The sequence below is a fragment of the Cryptomeria japonica genome, chromosome 7 (assembly GCF_030272615.1).
Source record: "Cryptomeria japonica chromosome 7, Sugi_1.0, whole genome shotgun sequence".
NCBI lineage: Eukaryota > Viridiplantae > Streptophyta > Pinopsida > Cupressales > Cupressaceae > Cryptomeria > Cryptomeria japonica.
The window spans coordinates 636,226,860-636,248,023 of NC_081411.1; the positions used below are offsets into that span (position 1 = coordinate 636,226,860).

A 21,164-nucleotide genomic window follows, 5' to 3' on the forward strand; every position below is an offset into this window, starting at 1 on the left:
TATCATGAACTTGCATATAAATTGAGCCTATTTATTTATCATTGACAACCACACTTCAAGTAAACTTATGCTATGATTTTCATCTCATAATCCACTTTCTTTTCACTTGCATTTGCACTTGTAGGTGAGATCCACATCCAATTTGAAGGTGAAAGGAGAACAATGGAGAATCATGAAGGAGACATCTCTATTGGTTTGCATTTAATTTGCTTATCTTGTATTCATAGCTCTCATTAATTGAATTAGCAATCTTTTCATAGAATTTAGGCTTTTCTGGTTAGCTTATTTTAAGTTATGAATTTTTTTCTTTAACTGCTAGTTACAACTATCTTTGTTTATGATTTTTACTTTTTTGTTGGTTGAATAGGTTTTTCTCGTACATGTTTTTTGGAGCCCTTTAATACAGGAGTTTTGGAGAGAATGTTTTGAGGATTTTTGGGGGTAAATCTTTGATAACTCTTGTTTTGGAGTTTTGGGAGAGATTTGATTAAGATTGGATTGGTTTTGTAGTTGTAAGTTTTGTTGTCTTGGAGATTGTGTGGATTGGATGGAGTGCAGGTTTCATTTGCTCTATTGTTCTTCAAATTTCAGCATAGGAGCCCCATCTTCCTTTCTTTCTCATTTAAATTTCTAGTTATGTTGGTATTCTATTATCCCTATGATTGTGTAAAATAATTTTGGAAATTATGTCTTCATTGTTAGGTTAGTTTGGGTTTGATTTGCATTGTGAATTCATTATGTGAAAGGGACTATTTTTGGAATTTTTTTCTATAGTTATATGGGAAGCTCTTGTGAATGTTCAAATAGAATTTTTAGAGAGTTATTAGGTTCTTCTCAAATGGGCTATGTTCTGATTTTTTTTTTTTAGGTTCCCATTTGTATCAATTTGGATGTCGTAGTTAGTTCCCAGACTCAGATTTTTGCATTTGTTAACTCATATTTTTTGCATTTATTAACTCATATTTATGCATTTGTTGCTATAGATTTTTGAATTTTTACACTCAAATTTTCACATTTTTCAACTCATATTTTCACATTTGTCAACTTATATTTTCACACTCGTAGGAACTAGGTTTTGCATTTGTTATCTATGCATGATTTTTGTGCCTAGGTCATTCTAGATACTCGAATGGATCTCACACTTTTTTTCCATGACATTCTAGGTTTGATTGGTCTATTTAGGAGGGTTATTGATTATTATTTACATGTCCTTATGCTATGTAATCAAGAATTCAATTGACTTATAAGTTAGATTTGATTCAAGGATGAATTCTTGTTGTTAAGGCCTTATGGAGCCTTTTTTTAAGACAAGTTTGTGATATAATCCTTCTTATTGGGTGGATAAATATTTATATTTTTTTATATATGTATCTTTGAGCATTATAATTCCTTGGTTATGAACCTAAGGGTATGGGTATCTTGAGTCAAAGGGGAGTGTCTCTTAAAGGGGTTCGAGGCCCAACATGGTTGTTAGGGTAACTCAATGGAGGGTTTCTTAATACAAGTGATAACCTAATTAAAACACTAGGGTAAAGTACATTAACAAATTAAACATGGTTCACTTACCATGGCTTTGAGTGCTTTTACAAACTAAGGATGGGAGAGGGAATACTTGGCCATCTGTGGGGTGTAGTTCATTCTTATTTCTGGATTGTAGTCTGAAGATCCTTTGTAGTTAGTGAGGCTCCTTTTGTGATGAGCGGTGCACTCTAGGAAGTGTACCTTCCTACATGAGTAGGCCCCTTATTGTAATCACATACTTACTGCAGAAGAATTATCTAACTGTGGGTAGGCTTCTCACTATTTTTTTTTCCTTTACTAGGTTTTCCACATACAAATCTTGGTGTTATGTGTTGTGGATGGATGGTAAATTTGTTATAATTTATGTTTGTGCTTAATTTATATATCTCCTATTCTGGTATTTGGTTTATGCATTTTGGTAAAAGGTTTTAAGTGCTTAAATTTTTTTAATTTGTTGCCAACTAATTCACCCCCCCTCTTAGTTGTCCACCGATTATCCTAACACCTATCAAGCTCACTAACACCCAAAAACATATATGAAAGTCATGAATAGTGAGTTCAAAGATTATCTTGACAAGTTAGTTGTAATGTTTTTAGATAACATCCTGATCTATTCTAGGAACAAGGAGGAGAGTTCTCAAAATTTACAAATAGTTCTACAAAAAATTTGAGAACACAAGTTGTATGGAAAATTGTCTTTAATAAGGAAGAATGATATCTAGGACACATCATCTCTACTGATGGTATAGTGGTAGATCTAGCCAAAATTAAGGCCATATTAAAATGCCCAATGCCTAAAAATGTGAAGGAACTAAGAAGTTTCATGGGATTAGATAGATATTATAGGAATTTTGTAATGAACCTATCATAGATTGATGCAGGAGCATCCCTGGTTCATGGAAATCTTACATCAACCAAAAACATTTTTCCTTCAGTTTGTTCCCTACTTTGCAATTAGAATTTCTTTCTGCATTTCTTTGAATTTGATCACCAAATCTTGTAGAGTTGTATTTCATTCATGGACATGTTCATCTAACTTATCCTAGGTTTGCAGGATGTTTGGATCTTTTTCTAACAAGTTATCACTTTTGGAATTTGAGACTATTGGGATCCAAGAACACTGAGAGGGGAGGTGACTCGATGTTCTACCGAAATGGAGAATTTTAACCTTATTAATATAATAACTCATCAAGTGGTAAACACAAAAACATATAAAAATAAGCAATAATGCAACCAGAAAGATAAACACCATAACACCATAGATTTATATGTGGAAAACCTCAAAGAGGAAAAACCATGGTGGGATTGGAGACCCACAATATCTATCCACTAATTAGATGAATAAATATTACAATAAGGGGCCTACTTATGTATGAAGGCCAACAACCTAGAGAACACTTATCATCACAAACAGAGTCTTATTGACTACATAAAACATCGGACAACAATCTAGAATGAAGATTGAACTGCAAATAAAGCATCTCCCATGCATGAGTATAGTTCTAGTTAAGCTCAATACTGGAGGCCTAAAACCTCTTCCACAAATCCAATTTGATCACGTGTGATCTACCAAATCCTCTACATATGATTATAACATTGTCCATATACAGATAATCCCATAACCAATACCATACATCATCTCATTGATCTACAAAGAGAACTTACATCATATTTATACTTCCCTCAAACCTAAACAATTAGGTCGGCCACTTAAAGATAATACAACCTATTAAATAATTATAAAATATGTCATCTTGAGACCAAACAAAATAATCAAATCAATGAATCCAACTGATAACACATAAGGAGCATCAACCCACACATTACATAAACTGGTCCATAACCTAGATAGCACCAAACCTATAATAGGTCACCATAAGCCAAATGAAACACCATGAAAAATTGGAACACAAACATGACAACCATCAACATCCTGAATCCCTTCTAGAAGCCGCACCAACACCACTTATGCATAATATCAAAAGATCTTCAGCAAAGCTCTGTCGGTGAAACCTACTGGTAACCAATGTTGGCATTCTCAATCTTATGAGAATAGTTGATGTTGTCATTGATGGCAACCATCTGGCAACCTTTTGGCATTCATCTGGTAATCCACCGGCAGTTACCGACACCAGCAATAGACATCTACATACACCAACAAACACTTCACCGGCAATGTCAACAATGCATACCGACACCCCAGCCGATAGGGAATAAACTTTTGTTTATTATATTTAAATGACATTATCTTTTGTAAAAGATGACATGGTATATTGTAAAAGACTCATATATGTGTATGAGATCTTATAGGTCATTTAGTATGCATGGAGAGAATATATGGATAATATTTTTGTATAAGGAGATATAGTTGACAGCGAAGGTTTTGGTTATAGAATGAACTTAAACTGGTACTAAACCTAGCATAGTTGATGTTGATTTGAAGCAGTACCTTGTATTGGATTTCATAATCCACTTTTATAGTTAGTGTGACTCTTATTGAGCAGTGAGCTCTAGGTAGTTTGCCTTCCTACATGTGTAGGCCCCTTGTTGTAAGTTATATTTATTCATTGGCCAGCGAGTGAATATTGCGGGTCACAAATCCCACTGAGGTTTTTCCCACACCGGGTTTCCTCGTTAAATATCTTGTGTTATGGTGTGTTTTCTATGTTGTCTCTATTTTTCCTATTTACTTCATTAATTATTATTTACTAGTACACTATTTTGAGATGCAAAGTTCTTAATAAGTTTAAATATTTTGCTAACCGGTTAGATACTGATTCCCCCCCCACTCTTAGTATCTTTGGGACTATCAATAATCCTAACAATTGCTATCAAAGCCTAGTCCTCCATTTTCAAAAGCATAACAACTTGAGGAATATTCAGACACTCGTATAGATGAGAACTTAAGAAAATAATTAGAAGGAGCTCTTATAGACTATGATGCAGAGAAATTGAAGAATATCAAACTTGAAGATGATCTAAGGATTGCACAAGAATTCATTCAAGGACTTGAGGAGAATCTTACTATAGCTCAAAATAAAAGAAAATAACTTCATGAGAAGATGCATAATGATAATGATGAAAAGGAAACTCTTAATGAACTTGTGAACAAGTTGAGACAAGAAAACAATACTATGAAGAATGAAATGCAAGATATGACTATGAGGTTTTGTAAAGACATTGAAGACAGAAAGAAAAATGAAGATGACTTGACTAGGAGACTCAATGATGCTAGAAATGAAAATCTAAGACTTAGTCATGAAAATGATATGTTGAAGACAGATCTAATTCACATGCAACATGATAAAATTGAGCTTATGAGACAAAAGGGAATTCTGGAAAATGAGTTGGCTACTACAAATCAACATAAAGAGAAATTCAAGAAAAGTTTAGAAGAACTTGATGATATGCTAAAAAGTGAGAAACCAAATGGAGATACTAATGGACTTGGATTTGAATTTGGAGAATGTTTTGGTACTGCAAACAATCATGATCATAGTAAACCGGTAAGACAACCTAGTTCTTATAAATTTAATGGGAAATACTTTAACTGTAACAAGTATGTTTATAGAGAAAGTCAGTGTAGATTTAGAAGCAATCCAAACATTAATGCACCCATTGGTCAATGTTCCAAATGCAACAAAGTTGGTCATAATTTAGAAAACTACAGAATGAATGCGAAATGTTATGTTTGTGGAAGATATGGATACTTATTTAATCAATGCAGAACACAAACTGGCATAGGATATGGAAAAGCTATTCAGAGGAATAATGTGACTTGTTATGCTTGTAACAAGATTGGACATATTGCAAAATTCTGTAGAAGCAAGACTTCACTGACAAATAATAAAGGATCCAATTTGAAAGGAAAAGAAAAGGAGCAAGAATTCTCAAAACAATGGATTAGGAAGAGATATCAGAATGTTGATGAAACTATCTCTTCACCGGTAGAACAAAGTAACCCTCCACCAATAGGAGATTCTTCATCCACTTGAGAAGTAACCCTTTGGGGGTAGTGTAGAAAATTACCCTCGGTTGATGGTGAGAAGATAGATTTCTTCTTTACCCATAGATGTGTTAAATTTTCACTTAACCGACAAGCATTTAATGTGGTTGTTGAGAGAAAAGTCATTATAAATCATAGGATTTCCCTCATTTTTTATTTAGCAAGCATTCAAATTAGTAAAGAGCACAAAAAATAAGTGAAGGCATTCAAGGTGAAGGTGTGAAGTGATTTCTTTCAAGCATTTAGATATTGTCAGATAGCTAAAGGTGTTTTTCAATGGCTTCTTCTTCTGCTCCTAAGTTTATTGTGAACCCTACTATCATGGAAAATGTAAAATTCCCTAGGCCTATGTTTAAGATAATTCCTTAATTAGCTAAGCAAGATGATTCCATAGGTGAATTTTCAAAAATTCCTAAAGGTGTAGCATTTGCTGAAGACCCTAGGATATATATATATTGCAACATTGGAGAATTAGGTTTTGAGGAATTCTTGAAAATGTTTAGAATGATAATTTGTGATGAAAATGGCACTATTAAACTTGAACACAAGATTGTGGAGAATTTAGGTTTTGTTGAAATATTGAATATTCCTGAATTTCCAGAATAAGTAGTAAGAATTGTTTTAAGTAGAGCACATGGAGAATTTCTATGGTTGGATTTTGTCTACAAATTTACTTGGCAAGCAATTAGGGCAGTAACTAGTTTACCCTCAATCGACAATAGACTAGACAAAACAAAGAAAGTTCCTAACAAAAAAGAAATGACCCTAACTGGAGCAACTTTAGACAGTAGATCACTAAGAGTGAATGACATCAAAGACATCAATGTGAGATTCGTAAGTATGGTGTTAGGTTACAAGACTACACATGCAAACAGGCTTAATTTAGTTTCTAGTCTTTGCATTAAGAGTTCTTATGTAATGGTCAACAACAATACAATGATTGATGTTTGTGAATGGCTGAAAGATGAACTCATTGATAATTTGAAAAAGATTAAAGGAGATAAGAAAGGGACATTTTTCTTTGGTAATCTTTTAGTATACTTAATGATCTATTTCACTAAGGAAATTCCCTGTATAGAACCAAAAGACTTTGGATATGACATACTGGTAGGAAAACAATTACAGGAAGATTTTACCAGCACGGGAACTACAAAGGACAACAACATAACTGAATACTTTAAAGCTTTTCAATCTAAAATGAAAACCAGAGAAAGACTACCGCAGAGTGTAGTGGACAAATATGACAAAGAGATTTGTTTTGTCATCAAGAAGGATGAGACATGGATGGAAGATATACTTCCTCGAACTATCTAGGTAACTAAAATGGGTTATGAGGTAGATCTCAACATTATTGAGACATATGCAAAAGCTTTGTAAGATGCACCAAGAGAACCAATAGAACAAGTTTTTGGTAGTGTTGAAACTATTGAGAGTGGTGTGAAAACAATGAAGCAAAGGAAGAAAAGAGAAAAGTATATTAGGGATGCATCAAAGAAGGTAAAGGAAATAAAAGAAAATGTTATGAACTTTAATGGGATAACAGCTAGTGAGCTGGAAGGACTACAACCGGAGGCAAACATTTCACCGATTAGCACATCTTCTGATAGTGAGATACCCGCTAAATTAAAAAGAGTTGAGAGGAAGAGAAAACCTTCACCGATGCCCTCTCCTTCACCCAAAAGAACAAGGACTTTAAGGAAGAAACAACAGGCAGTAAGGCAACTAGCTAAGAAACTAACTCTCAAGAAGAAACAAAAACCACTCATACCTTCATTAGATGATTTACTAAATGAAATAACTAATAATGATAATTTAGCTAATGTGAGTAAATTGTATAACACATTCAAATATTAAGACAAGGAAATCATTGAGAACAATATAATTTTACATCTGGATATATACAAAAAGGTTTTAATTGAAGTAGTGGATGATTTACCTAGTGAACTGTATAGAAGATTAGATGCAAAAAGGATTGCAGTGATGGAATTGGATAAGAAACTAAAAGTTGAAAAACTTCTAGTTGTACAACCAGTTAACTCAAAAAAGGAAATTGATGATTTTATTTATGAGGCTAACAGATCCATTTTTGCTAGTGGTCACCGACAAGTAAGTTTGATGGGAGGTAGAGTAAATGAGATTGTAGAGGAGACTGTTGATACATGGGATATCCTTTTTGTGGAAAAAGAAAAACAAGAGGAAATGAACAGACCAAAGAAAAAATTCAAAGTATATCAGAAGGATTAGGATAAGGGGAAAGGTAAAATTGGTGGTATTCCAAACATTAAGATCACTGACAATTTACCGCCACCTTTGGCTATTGCACCGGTACATACTAATGATCCACTAGTTACTGACACTCAAGGTGTCACACATGATGACACTAATCCTAAATCTGAAATACTATTCACCATGAATTTGGATACTCAGGAAGTGAATATTGTTGTGGAAAAGGACACTAGAGAGGTTAAGGATGATAATGTCGACAGTGGCAACATTGCTGAAAAACTGGTAGAGATTGTTGAGGTTGAGATCCCAACAAAGAAATCATTACAATCAGAGAAACCATTGCAAACAGAGCACCCATTGGATACTAGGAAGAATAATAAAGGTATAGATGCTGGCATAGAGAAACCTATTTAATCTGAGACACCAACAGTTGAGCATATAGAGAAACCTATTGAGGCAGAGGTACATATTGAAGAAGAGAAACTGGCAATCACTGAGATACCTAAACAATTAGAAAAACCCTTACAACTTGAAATGCAAACTCAGATTGATCCACCAGAGGTTAACATAAGAAAAATGGTTACTAATGTTGGAAGCACAAAGGTAATTAAGGTAATTGATCAGACATCCAACACTTCATCAAGTGAATTCAGACCTACTAATGTAACAAAGGTACTCCTAGATTCAATCAAGAAGATAACAGACTGTAATGCATTGGCCTACAAAGCAATTTATGACACTGTACCAATTCTTAAATTGATTGCATCAAAATGTAACATAGATCATGTTAAGGATTCTTTAAGTAAATTGGACACATTGTCCAAATTTATTGCTGACAATGTAATAATGGTTGATAAGGTGAATGAGGACACCTTCAAAGAGAAAGTTGAAAAGGAGAAGGATAAATTCTTTGAGGACACAATAAAGAAGTGCACAAAACACATGAATACACTATTACTAGCACTGAACACTACAATTTTGGAATACAAAGAGCTGTACAAAGAAACATGCAAACCACATCTTTTGACAAAGGACATAGAAAAGGAGATTAGTAGAGTACAGAAAGAAATAGATGACATAGCTGATAGCATAATTGGTTCATCCGAACCTATATCGGTTATTTAACAGGAAATAACAAGTTTTGAGGAGAAATTGGAGAAATTTGAGAAAGAAAAGGAAAGGATTAAGTCAAATGCCAGAGAACTTAAATACAAACTTGGTCCTAAGTTGGACAATCTAATCTCTCTCATAAATGAAATCTCTAAGGCATTACTTCAAGGAGAACAATCATCAAAAGAGAACATGCATCATCTCACTGACATGATCCAACAGACTGAGGCAATCCTGAATGACAACAACAGATTCATGCAGAGTCTAAATTTGGTTTTGGCAGATATATTTCAGATTGTAACCAACTAGTTACAAACTTTGAGGTGAATTTTTGTACTCATTTGACTATTTTTGACAACCTTTGTCATTGACGTCAAAGGGGGAGTAGTGGAGAGAGAAAAATGATTGTTCAGAAGAGATCATTTGCTCAAGGAGAGCACATCTTTTTGGTAACTTTTTGGACCTCAGTTTTGGAATAGTTTTTGGATTTTTCTCATGAGTGTTGGCATCAATGCCAAAGGGGGAGATTCTTGGCATTCTACACTCTTATGAGAATAGTTGATGTTTTCATTGATGGCAACCATTTGGAAACCTTCTAGCATTCATTTGGTAAGTCACCGGCAGTTATCGGCATCAACAATAGACATCTACATACAACGGCAAACACTTCACTGATAGCGGTAACAATGCATACCAACACCCCAGCCCATAGGGAATAAACTTTTGTTTATTGTATTTAAATGTGATTATCTTTTGTAAAAGCCAACATGGAATATTGTAAAAGACTCATATATATGTATGGGATCTTATAGGTCATTTAGTATGCATGGAGAGAATATATGGATAATATTTTTGTATAAGGAGATATAGTTGATAGCAAAGGTTTTGGTAATAGAATGAGCTTAAATTGGTACTGACCCTGACATAGTTGATGCTGATTTGAATTAGTACATTGTATTGGATTTCATAATCCACTTTTGTAGTCAGTGTGACTCTTATTGAGCAGTGAGCTCTAGGTAGTTGGCCTTCCTGCATGTGCAGGCCCCTCATTGTAAGTAATATTTATTCATTGGCAAGTGAGTGAATATTGTGAGTCACAAATCCCACCGAGGTTTTTCCCACACTAGGTTTCCTCATTAAATATCTTGTGTTATGGTGTGTTTTCTATGTTGTCTCTATTGTTCTGGTTTACTGCATTAATTCTTATTTACCGATACACTATTTTGGGATGCAAAGTTCCTAATAAGTTTAAATATTCTGCTAACCAGTTAGATACTAATTCACCATCCCCCCTCTTAGAATATTTGGGATTGTCAATAATCCTAACAACCAAAAGGCTTACTAGAATAAGTGATAGCTTTTGGATCATCAAATCCTGAACCAACTGAATGTGATACACATTAGGAATACATGAATAACCAATCCAAACCAATTCCACAAACAAAAGCATATCATAGCATACTAGATCAACATGATCTTACCAACCATAAACCAATCATCCTACTAGGACCAACCAGATACCAGTAAATAGCCAAAGTAGCTAGTGTTGACATCAATGACAAACATCAATGCAACACATAATCAATTCCTCCAAATTTCCAACAATCTCCCCCTTTGACATTGATGGCAACACTTGAAAAACATCCAAGTGCCAATAAATGCCAAACAAGTCTCCCCCAATGCAAGATAGCCAACAATCTCCCCAAAATGATATGACAATGAGGTTCTAAGCCAAATATCTTTGTACCAATTAACCATCCATATACCTTAACCAAAATCCCCCAATGGGATACAACCAATCTGAAATTAAGTTCCTCCTCCTTATGCCAATAATCTCCCCCTTAGATTGATATCTTTGTTAACCTTATCTTTGTTAACCTCTATTTTACACATAAGTATCTGTCCCCCTAATGTATATAAATCCTTATGTTTTTCACATGAATATATCTCCCCCTTTGACATCAATGCCAAAAATCTGACATAAACATCAAAGAAAAATCATAAACCACTGAACTATACAGCTGACTACTCCCTCTGAGTAGTAGCACCAACACATCAATCCATAATGAATAATAGCTCTGACAATGCATACCGAACTGATGCCAATCAGCATCACTCAAGTCTCTATGTGAGGGGTAGAAAACCTCGGCCTCTCTCTCAAATTCTCAAATGATTCCTCAAACCAATCTGACGTCATTTGCTTCCAGCTACTCCTTCAAAAAATTATACTTGATAGAAACACTGGATTCTTTGATATGTCAATAGAAGCAGAGTTATTAGAATGAATAACTATCAATACATTACAATCTAACCTTATATCCTTCAACATATGCTTCACCCATAGAGCTTGAGTACAGTTAGTGTCAGCAATAACATACTCAACTTCAACAGTAGATAAAGAAGTATATGATTGCTTCTTGTTGATCCAAAAAATAATTTTCTTTCCAAGAAAGAAAGCTTCACAAGATGAGCCTATCTGGTTACCTATATCTCTAGTCCAATCTACATCTAAACATGCTCAAAGGATAAAGTCATCACAAAAAAAAACCATACCAGAAAATCCTAGCTACCAGACCAACTATTCAACATAATAAATTCCTTCCTTCTCAGAAATCCATTGCAAACCAATCAAACCTAGTTCTAATAACATCCAAGTCCATGTGTTGTCATTTTCTAACTAATCCAATTCCTCTTCCATAGCTTTAATCCAACATTAATCCTTACAAGCTTCAATAACTAATGATGGTACAATTAAAGAAATTAAGCATACCTCATCAGATGCCAACATTCTTCTTGTCCAATTGTCTGATCTTTTGAATGATTCAGTCTTACATACCTAGTAGTCTTCTAACTTTGTGTTCCTCTTCTTTGATCTTTAGCTACTATTGAATTTTTTGATACTACCAAAGTAACTGGTTCTGCATTCTATTATGGTAGAAGTTACCGGTTTAGTTAAGACCATTTCCATTATTGGTTCTTTCTCATAAATTCTTATTTGACTTCAATTCTTCTCATCTACCTATCCATGAGTACTCTCCACAATTCTCTACATTCTCTTGTTATAACATCTATATACTTTGGTTTCATTAGAATGACCAAGAAATATTTCTTCATCACATCTAGGATCAATCTTACAATTCACTACCAGAGATTCTAAAATACTTAACTATAGATGTATGACCAAACCATAGCTCATAAAGTGACTTACCGGTAAACCAACCTAGATCCAAGATCCAACAAATATTTGTTGGTTAACCTTCAAACAGACTTCCAAAGATCTGAAGTAGGCTTTGAGACCACTACTAGAGGCAATGCAAGATATTTCCCCTAAGGCAAATGACTTAGTTACTAGATGAGTTTCCTTCTGATGCAGGAACATTCATCTTCGTCGATTGAGTAATCGGGTTATATCCTTTAGCCAGATGAACATCTAGGGAAAGTGATTCTTTCGGTTGAGCCTCAGACTTCATAACTATCATTCACTAAACTTTTGGGCAAAAATGCAACAATATATAATTTTTAAACAACATAAAATACTAAATAACTCGATAATAAAGATGAGGTAAATAAATTTATCTAAGCTAAAGGTTAACTCATGCATTAAATTAATGGGTTCCTAGAGTTAATTTAATTAACTTAACCACGCAAGCGTTAACATTATTATGCAGAAATAATTCTCCAAAACAAAGTGTCTTTACCACTTTATTTATTAATAAAATTAATTTAACCAAATAATCCTTTAATTTCAATCAAGAGATATTAATTATCTCAACTGGTATTTAATTGTGCTAGGAATAATTAAAATAATGTTATCTCTTAATTTATTGAATTTAAAATGATAAAATAATTAATTGGGCAAGTGTAAATAATGCTATTAGATTCGACTAATAAAGTTAACTAAAACAATATAATAATTAACTAACAATTAACTCCACATTATTGTCGAAGTAAATCCCCTTTAAATATTAAATATCAAGTATTTAATATTTGACCAATATTGACCCCTATAGCTTAAAATAAACATTTTACTTTTAATAGTTTTCAATATTAAATTTACAAAAAAGAAATCTAACTAAAACATCAATATATATAAATAATTGCCTAAGTTCATAAAATTACAAATAAAGCTAAATTACCCCTAAATCAATATTAGAAATAACTTGCTAACAATTAACTAAATGGGGGTTCTCCCATTTCAAAATTTGAAATGGCATTTCCCCCCGCTTTCTATTATTCTTTTATTAATTATTATCTTTTTAACCCTATAACTGAACCTTGATTTACCTTTATCACTAGCTAACCCTAACCCAAAATTAGGTTAGGGTTTCTTTCTCTAACATTTTTTTTGCTTTGTTGAAATGTGTGTGTGCATGTGTGGTGGCCATGGCAATTGTGCAAGAAGGGAAATGATTGCATGCAGGAAGGGCCAAAGTGTTTACGGGGGGTTGGTGTTGCATAGGGTGGAAGGGGATTTATGATGCCCCCCACCTTTTTTTGTGGGAGGCTACCCATAGGGATGGGCGGTGGTGTCACTGTGGGTGCTACCCATAGAACGGCCACAGTCGTGCCTATGGGTCATGACCCATAGTGGGGCTGTGAGTGCCCTATGGGTTGCAGCCCATAGGGACGGCTGAACCCTCTCCCCTGTGGGTTGTAGCCCATATTGTGGTTGGGTTGTGTTGTTGGTTCCAACCAACAGGGAGCCTTGGGATCCAATCCGGCCCCAAGCTTGCATGCAAAGTAATTTTTATTTTTTTTTGTTATTAATTTTTTGTTTTTTAAATATAGAATATATGTATATTAATATATCATAATATGCATGTATATATATGTATGTTATTATATATTAATATATACATATAAATATGACAACATATCTAAGGTATAATATATATTTGTATATATATGTGTGTGTGTGTGTTCAAAGACTGGTCTGTTTAACCAGATTATGCAAACACTACAAAATATATGCACAAACTTAATAATCTATTTTTTTTAATATGGAAGCAACATGCATGCTCATCTATTTTATTTTTCTTAAAAGAATACATCAGCTTAGTTTTACATTTAAAACATTAGGCATTTACTTAAATAATATATATATATATATATATATATATATGTATATGTATATGTATATGTATATGTATATGTATATGTATATGTATATGTATATGTATACATACATATACACATACACATATACACATATACATATATGTATATATATATATGTGTGTGTATATGTATATATATGTATATGTATATGTATATGTATATGTATATGTATATACATACATACATTCATACATACATATATATATATATATATATATATATATATATATATATATATGTTTAAATCTGCATTTCCATAGCTTAGAGCAAGATATTTTTAATTAAACAGAATGGAACAAATTTTATTTTCTTTCATACAATCTCTAGATTAATCTATTTTCCACTCAACATGAAATTTCAGAATAGAAAAATATAACAGCAATGATTTCATTTACAGTTGCAACTATCTTTTTCTAATTTACTTTTTATCAATAAACAACAAGATGTAATGCAGATTAATATTAACTCTAAGATGTCTATATATATATTTATTTGTGTTTGTTTAAACTATAGACATAAGAAAATATTTCATTTCTTTTAATAATGACTGAACTACAACATTTAATCTATTTTCATTTCTTTTCCAATAGCTAAAGAGGCAGAAATAAATTCCATTCCTAATCTATTTCAAGTAACAAATATCAATACGGAAAATAACTCAAATTCAATTCTTTTCTTTGCAAGAATATACTCAAGTAAAAAAAATAAATCTTTATTGCATAGAAAAACTAGTCAAACAATTACATTTAATACATCATGGTTCCCTTCACTAAAAATAGGAAGATAACAAAATCAAGCCTCTCATTTCTACTAAATGAGGGCTTTCCAAATACATTTATTTTCTTGTAGGTAAATACAAATAAAAATAGGATCAATAAATTTTGTAGGTTGTGACCATGGAGGCTCACCTCCCAACCTAGGCTTACATGAAGCCACCCCCGAGCTAGGAGAACCAAGGCTAAATAGATTACATACAAGCAAGAAGAATACACAACACAACACTCCCAACCTAGGGATGAACAAAGTCACTTAGTGACTATAACTTGTGGGGTCAAGGCGGACCAAATACCTAGAGGAGAAATCTGCAAGAAGGATAACATATTTCCTTTCCAAGGCTTACAAGAAGAGTAACCACAAGTTCCAAACTTGTCCCAACAAAATCCTTATGTCCCCCAAGGAATACAAGCCAACAAAATCCCCTTATGACCCCCATTGTATGAACATAAACACCATACAACAAAGGTCCCATTACCATTGAGATTCACTCTCTTCCAAGAAGAGAGCCTTTGCGATCTTAGGTTGTCAAGTAGCCCTTCATCCTAAGGCTACTATACCCTCCCAAGGGTGAGTTTAGCCTTGAAAACTCCCAAATCCATAAACATGAAACAAAAAAATAAAACCACAAGAAGAACACATCTTTTCCAAAACAACAAAGAAACAACCAAAGACAAACTCATACATTCATTCATACACAAAGAAAAACATAAAAATAAGTAATCAACCAACCTTAAATCCTGCAAATGGATGAATAAAAGTTGTAGGAGAGCTGCCCAAATCCACTATCTTTTCCTTCTCAAGACTTAGCCAAAACTTCCATATCCAAAAACTAAACTTTTTAAGAATCTATGTCTCCAAAAATGGAGAGTGGGTGATCAAACTTCTCCCTCCCAAACCATTCCCTAAGAAGACACTCCTCACTCTTTCCTATCCTCTTGGGAAGGGTGAGGGATTTTCATAGGTTTTTCTTCCCAACACCTTAGAAGCTCTCTAGCCAAGGCACCTCAAAAAGGTTAAAGAGAATGGGGGAGAGCAATAACACTCATGAGTAAGATTGTCTAACCTAGGTAAGATCCTCAAAAGTTGAAATTCGGCCATCTTGAAAAACTCAAATTTTGGGGTGACTAAACAGTCCCTAGGGAGTGGAGACATGGCTAAAATTGGCCTTTACCCATAGGTACATCATATGGCCGATTAAAAAATCCCCTAACCTAACCTTAGGAGTTAGTTTAACCCTCTAGAAACTCACCCAAAGTTTACCTACGGGTCAACCCTAAGTTGACCTTTTTAATGGCTCCCTATCCAAAGCTTTCTTGGGACCATATTAGGATATTTGAAAAAAATGCATTGGTAAAACAAATTCCTTCCAAGGGACATGTCACTGCCAACTCACTTTACAACACATGTGTCAAGTGACACCATAAAATTACACATTACTCAAATACACATGACAATGTCCCTTTTTTGGAATTAGTAAATTAAACAATTTCCAAATTAAACACACATCCAAGCATAAACATTTACAAATTAAAACACATTTACAAACGAGGTGTTGTCTCTCCAAATAGACATCCCTTGGCTTCACAAATGCACATAGGTTTAGGATTTATTCTCCGAATAGTTTCCATGGTCATATGGGTCAGTTTTCCTGCACATCTCACTTTGCACATTAGTAATTCAAAAAATCACATATAATATTATCATATGAAAAGAATACAATTCAGACATTTGCATACAATTTCAATTATAATAATCAGATTTCCAATTATCTAATAAAATTCATATAAAATAATCTACTAAATGGCATCATCATAATCATCATGAAATTTAATCATTTATAAAGCATGCATCCATAATTTCTAGCATCAAAATAAAGTTCTGCAAATCAAAATAAATGACAACCATATCAATGTTATCCAATCACTTGATCATATAGAATTTATGTCCATAATGCATCAAAATATAGTATCAATAATAGGTCCAACATGAAAATAACTGAAATGCTATGATGGCTCAGGGTAGGACCTCACATCTTCCCCCTCTAGGCGTGAACTTTCTCCTAGAGTTCATAAAAAAGATGGGGGTACTGATATCTCATCTGTGTTGCATCCTCCCATGATGTCAAAACCTCATCATAACAATCCCACTAGAACCTAACCTGGTCCAACTCTCAACCTTGAAGAGACAACGTCCGGTTAGCCAAAATGTGGATTGGCTCCAAAGCTAGCTGCCTATCTAACTCCACCTACAAGGCATCCCAATCCAGAATATGAGACTCATCATAAATATATTTCCTGAGAATTGATACATGAAACACATCGTGGATGCGTGATAGGCTAGGTGGAAAAGCTAGATGATATGCAATTGGTCCTATCCTCTCAAGGATCTCAAATGGTCTAAAAAAGTGAGGTGCGAGATTAGAACCCTTTCCATAATGGATTGGACTCTTATGCAGCTGCACTCTCAAGAAAACTTTGTCCTCAACCATGAAGCTATGATCTATCCTCTTCGCATCTACATACTTCTTTTGTCTATCTTGTGCCTCTCTAATGCATTGTCTAATCAAATCCACATGCTGCTCCATATCATGAATTATCTCAGGACCAATAGCTACTCTATCCTCAATGCGGTACCTACTCAAAGTTGCCCTACAAAGTCTGTCATACAAAGCCTAAAAAGGTGGCATCCCCAAAGAAGTGTGATGCCTATTATTAAAGGAAAACTCAACCAAAGGGAGGTACTCTTCCCATCTAGTTTGATGATCCATGATGTACATATAGAGCATGTCTTCTAACACCTGGGTTACCCTCTCTATGTGTCCATCTGTTTCCAAATGATAGGTTGTACTAAAGTTGAGTCTGGTACCCATTGCTTCCTGCAATGCCCCCAGAAGGAAGAAGTGAAGAAGGAATCTCTGTTTGAGATAATCTTGCATGGAAGGCCATGAAGTCTGACAATATCCCACAAGAATACCTATGCCACTATTGGTGTTGTGAAGGTAGTCCAAATTGGTGGGAAGTGGGCCACTTTGGTCAACTTGTCAACTGTCACTATGATGGCATCATGAAAATACGATGACATATGAAGACCAATGACAAAATCCATCAATATAGTATCCCATTTTGACTCTAGTATCACATGAGACTAGAGTAACCCACCTGGATGGTAGTGCTCCACCTTGACTCTCTGGCGGTCAAGGCATCAGACTACTAGTACAACAATGAATTGCTGCATACCTGCCTAATGATATAATTGTCTCAAATCTACATGCATCTTCTTAACTCTGAGATGTACTGCATAAGGAGCTCTATGAGCCTCCATCACAATGAATTCATGAAATCCTCCAAAAGAAGGTACATAGATGCATCCTCTATGGCATAGTAGTCAGTCGGACTCTAATGAATAGTCTGCGTACTTCGATTCTAGGGTCTCCTGAGATCGCACTACCTGACCTACCTCTAAATACCACTCATCCTCTGGCAATTGTTGCAATATATGACCTCTCAAATCTATTTTTATATACATGGAGCATATCTCATGATGTCTCCTACTCAAGGAATTTGCAACTATGTTCTCTTTCTCTTTGATGTAGTGAACATCAAAATTGTACTCACATAAAAAACTCCATCCATCTTCTTTGATGAGCATTAAGATTTGGCTGAGTGAATGTGTACTGCAAACTCTGATGATCTGAATGAAGCTCAAAATGATGACCCAAAAGAAAATGTATCCACCTCACAAGTGTGTGCATCAGTGCTGCAAGCTCAAGTTCATGAGTAGGGTGGTTAAGCTCGTGAGTCTTAAGTTTCCTAGACTCATACGCTATAACTTGACCCTCCTACATAAGGACTGCTCCTAAACCATCCAATGAAGCATCTATGCATACCATGAAATCAGCCAAGAGGTCTGGCACAACAAGAATAGGTGCAATAGTGAGTGCCCTTTTGAGATCCTGAAAGGCCCTCTCACACCTTTCTATCCACTCAAATTTCTTTCCCTTTCACTTAAGGGATGCAATAGGATGTGCAACCATAGAGAACCCCTCAACAAAGCGTCTATAGTACCCTACTAGACCCATGAAACTCTGGACTTCTATCACACTAGTTGGCACTAGCCAATCCATAATAGCTTTGATCTTCGATGGGTCAACTAAGATCCCATCATCAGATATAATATATCCTAGATATCTGACCTCTAATCTAAAGAATGCACACTTCAACAGACTACCATACAAATGATTGTCTCTCAAGCACTGCAATACCTATCTCAAGTGCTCCTCATGCTCCTTCTCATTTTGAGAATATATCAATATGTCATCGAGGAAGAGAATCAAAAATCGGTCAAGGAAAGTGTGGAATTACCCCTTCATGAGACTCATGAATATAGTTAGAGCATTTGTAAGACCAAATGGAACCATAGTGAACTCATAGTGGCCATACCTAGTACAAAAAGCGGTCTTGTGGATATCACTATCTACAATCCTCAACTAATGGTACCCTGACTTCATATCTATCTTAGAAAATACTTTGGCACCCTGAAGTTGATCAAATAAGTGGTCAATCTTGGGCAAGGGATATCAGTTCTTGATGGTCACTTTGTTCAACTATCTGTAATCTATACATAACCAAAGGGATCCATCCTTCTTCTTCACGAAGATGACCGGTGCACCCGAAGGGGAGACACTAGGACAAATGTGACCCTTCTCTAAGAGTTCCTCAAGCTACATCTTGAGCTCGTTAAGCTCATTAGTGGTCATCCTATATGGTGCTCTTGAAATTAGCTCAGCTTCTAGTACAAGATCTATGTGAAAATCAATCTCTCTAATAGGTGGCATACTAGGTAGCTCGGAAGGAAACATGTCTACTAATTCCTCAAGGATAAGATGATCATCTAGGGAAGGCTCCTTCTCATTCTCTTCCTCTCTATCACTGATGGTGATGGAAAATAAGTAGCATCCCTTTTGCATGCTCCTCTTAAGCTACATAGCAGAAATCATATGAAGTGATACATGCCTTTGAATCCCTGAAATTAATATGGAGGTACCCTAATCATCCACACACTCATTCTTTTTCTGGTGACAATCCATCTTGGCTCTGTGGGCGTATAGCCAATCCATGCCAAGAACAATGCCATAAGATCCTAGGGGTGTGACTCAAAGGTCCACTAAGGTGGTCATACTCCCAATTTGAAGCTAATAGTCCCTAACCACTAACTCAATAGACACTCTAGCTCCTGAAGCCAACTCCACTTCCCAACTACCACCTTTCCTAGTTGCCACTAGCCTGCAATGCTCCACAACCAATGGAGATATAAAAGAATCTGTAGCTGCTGAATTAAACAAGATAGAAACACTACTACCTCTGATCATACCTGTGGCCTCTATGACTATGGCCTTATACTTTGCCTAGCGGTTGTCAACTACTACAAAGACTCTATGGCACTTACCCATGTCCCCAACTGTAGGCTCTAAACCTGCCATCCACTGATTGCCTGCCAACTGACCCTGTGGACACTCTCTTGCCATGTGTCTCATGGCCCCACAAGTGAACAAGCACCATGTGTCTAAAACTGAACACCCTATGGCCTAGAGTATCCATGTCCTCCTGTCTTACTTGATCCACTAAAACCACCCCTGGAGGACTGTTGAGTCTATCCCGGAGGTGTGTATGGAATCTGTGATTGTTGATCACATCTAGGACCCTGTGAATGCCACTGCTTAGGCTTAAAGCCTTGCTGATCCTATGGAGGCCTTTGCCTCTGATTCTGTTGTGGTTGCTATGGAGGAGGTGGTTTAAAGGACCTCGTTGAATGCTTGTGGTTACCCTTCTAGTGGGGTTTATGAAACCCAAAAGACTGCAGTATAGGGTTTCGGTTCTGATGTCAATCCCGCATGTCTTGCAGTCTACCCTGAATCTCCTCTGATATCAAGGCCTTATCCATGGCAACCTGAAGGATTCCTAGAGCTGCCATCCTAACTAGTGCTTCTATACTGACATTCAATCCTTAGATAAACCAGTTGACGAGTAGCTTCTCGTCCTTTAGGTAGTCAACATAGGGTAAGAGCTTGAAGAACTTGCTCTCATACTAGGACACTGAGAGACCATTCTGCTAATGGTCATGAAACTCATCAATCTTGCACTTCCTATAGTACTTTGATAGGTATCTATCTCTAAATCTCTTTGTAAAGATGTCCCAAGTGATAGTGCCCACAACTATATCATTCTTGTACTCCTCCTACCTTCACCACGTGGAAGTCATCCCTCTCAAAAGGTGAATGGTAATATGTGCCTTCAAATTTCTCTCATAGGGATGCAATCTGAAGCACCTCTCTAAATTCAATAGCCAAACCTCAACCTCTACCCCATAGGTAGATCCTGCAAATGATGGTGGCTGAAGACGTAAAATC

The 21,164-nt window shown here is 35.3% G+C and overlaps 1 protein-coding gene across 1 annotated transcript in view; it reads right to left on the bottom strand.

Annotated features, from left to right (window-relative positions):
- Positions 1-20,282, bottom strand: part of LOC131057341 (actin cytoskeleton-regulatory complex protein PAN1-like) — a 34,137-nt gene extending 13,855 nt beyond the window's left edge. Inside the window, exon 1 of the mRNA XM_057991478.2 lies at positions 20,204-20,282. Within this exon, the coding sequence (XP_057847461.2) occupies positions 20,204-20,282 (79 nt within the window). The remainder of the gene's footprint in view (positions 1-20,203) is intronic.
- Positions 20,283-21,164: the final 882 nt, after the last annotated feature.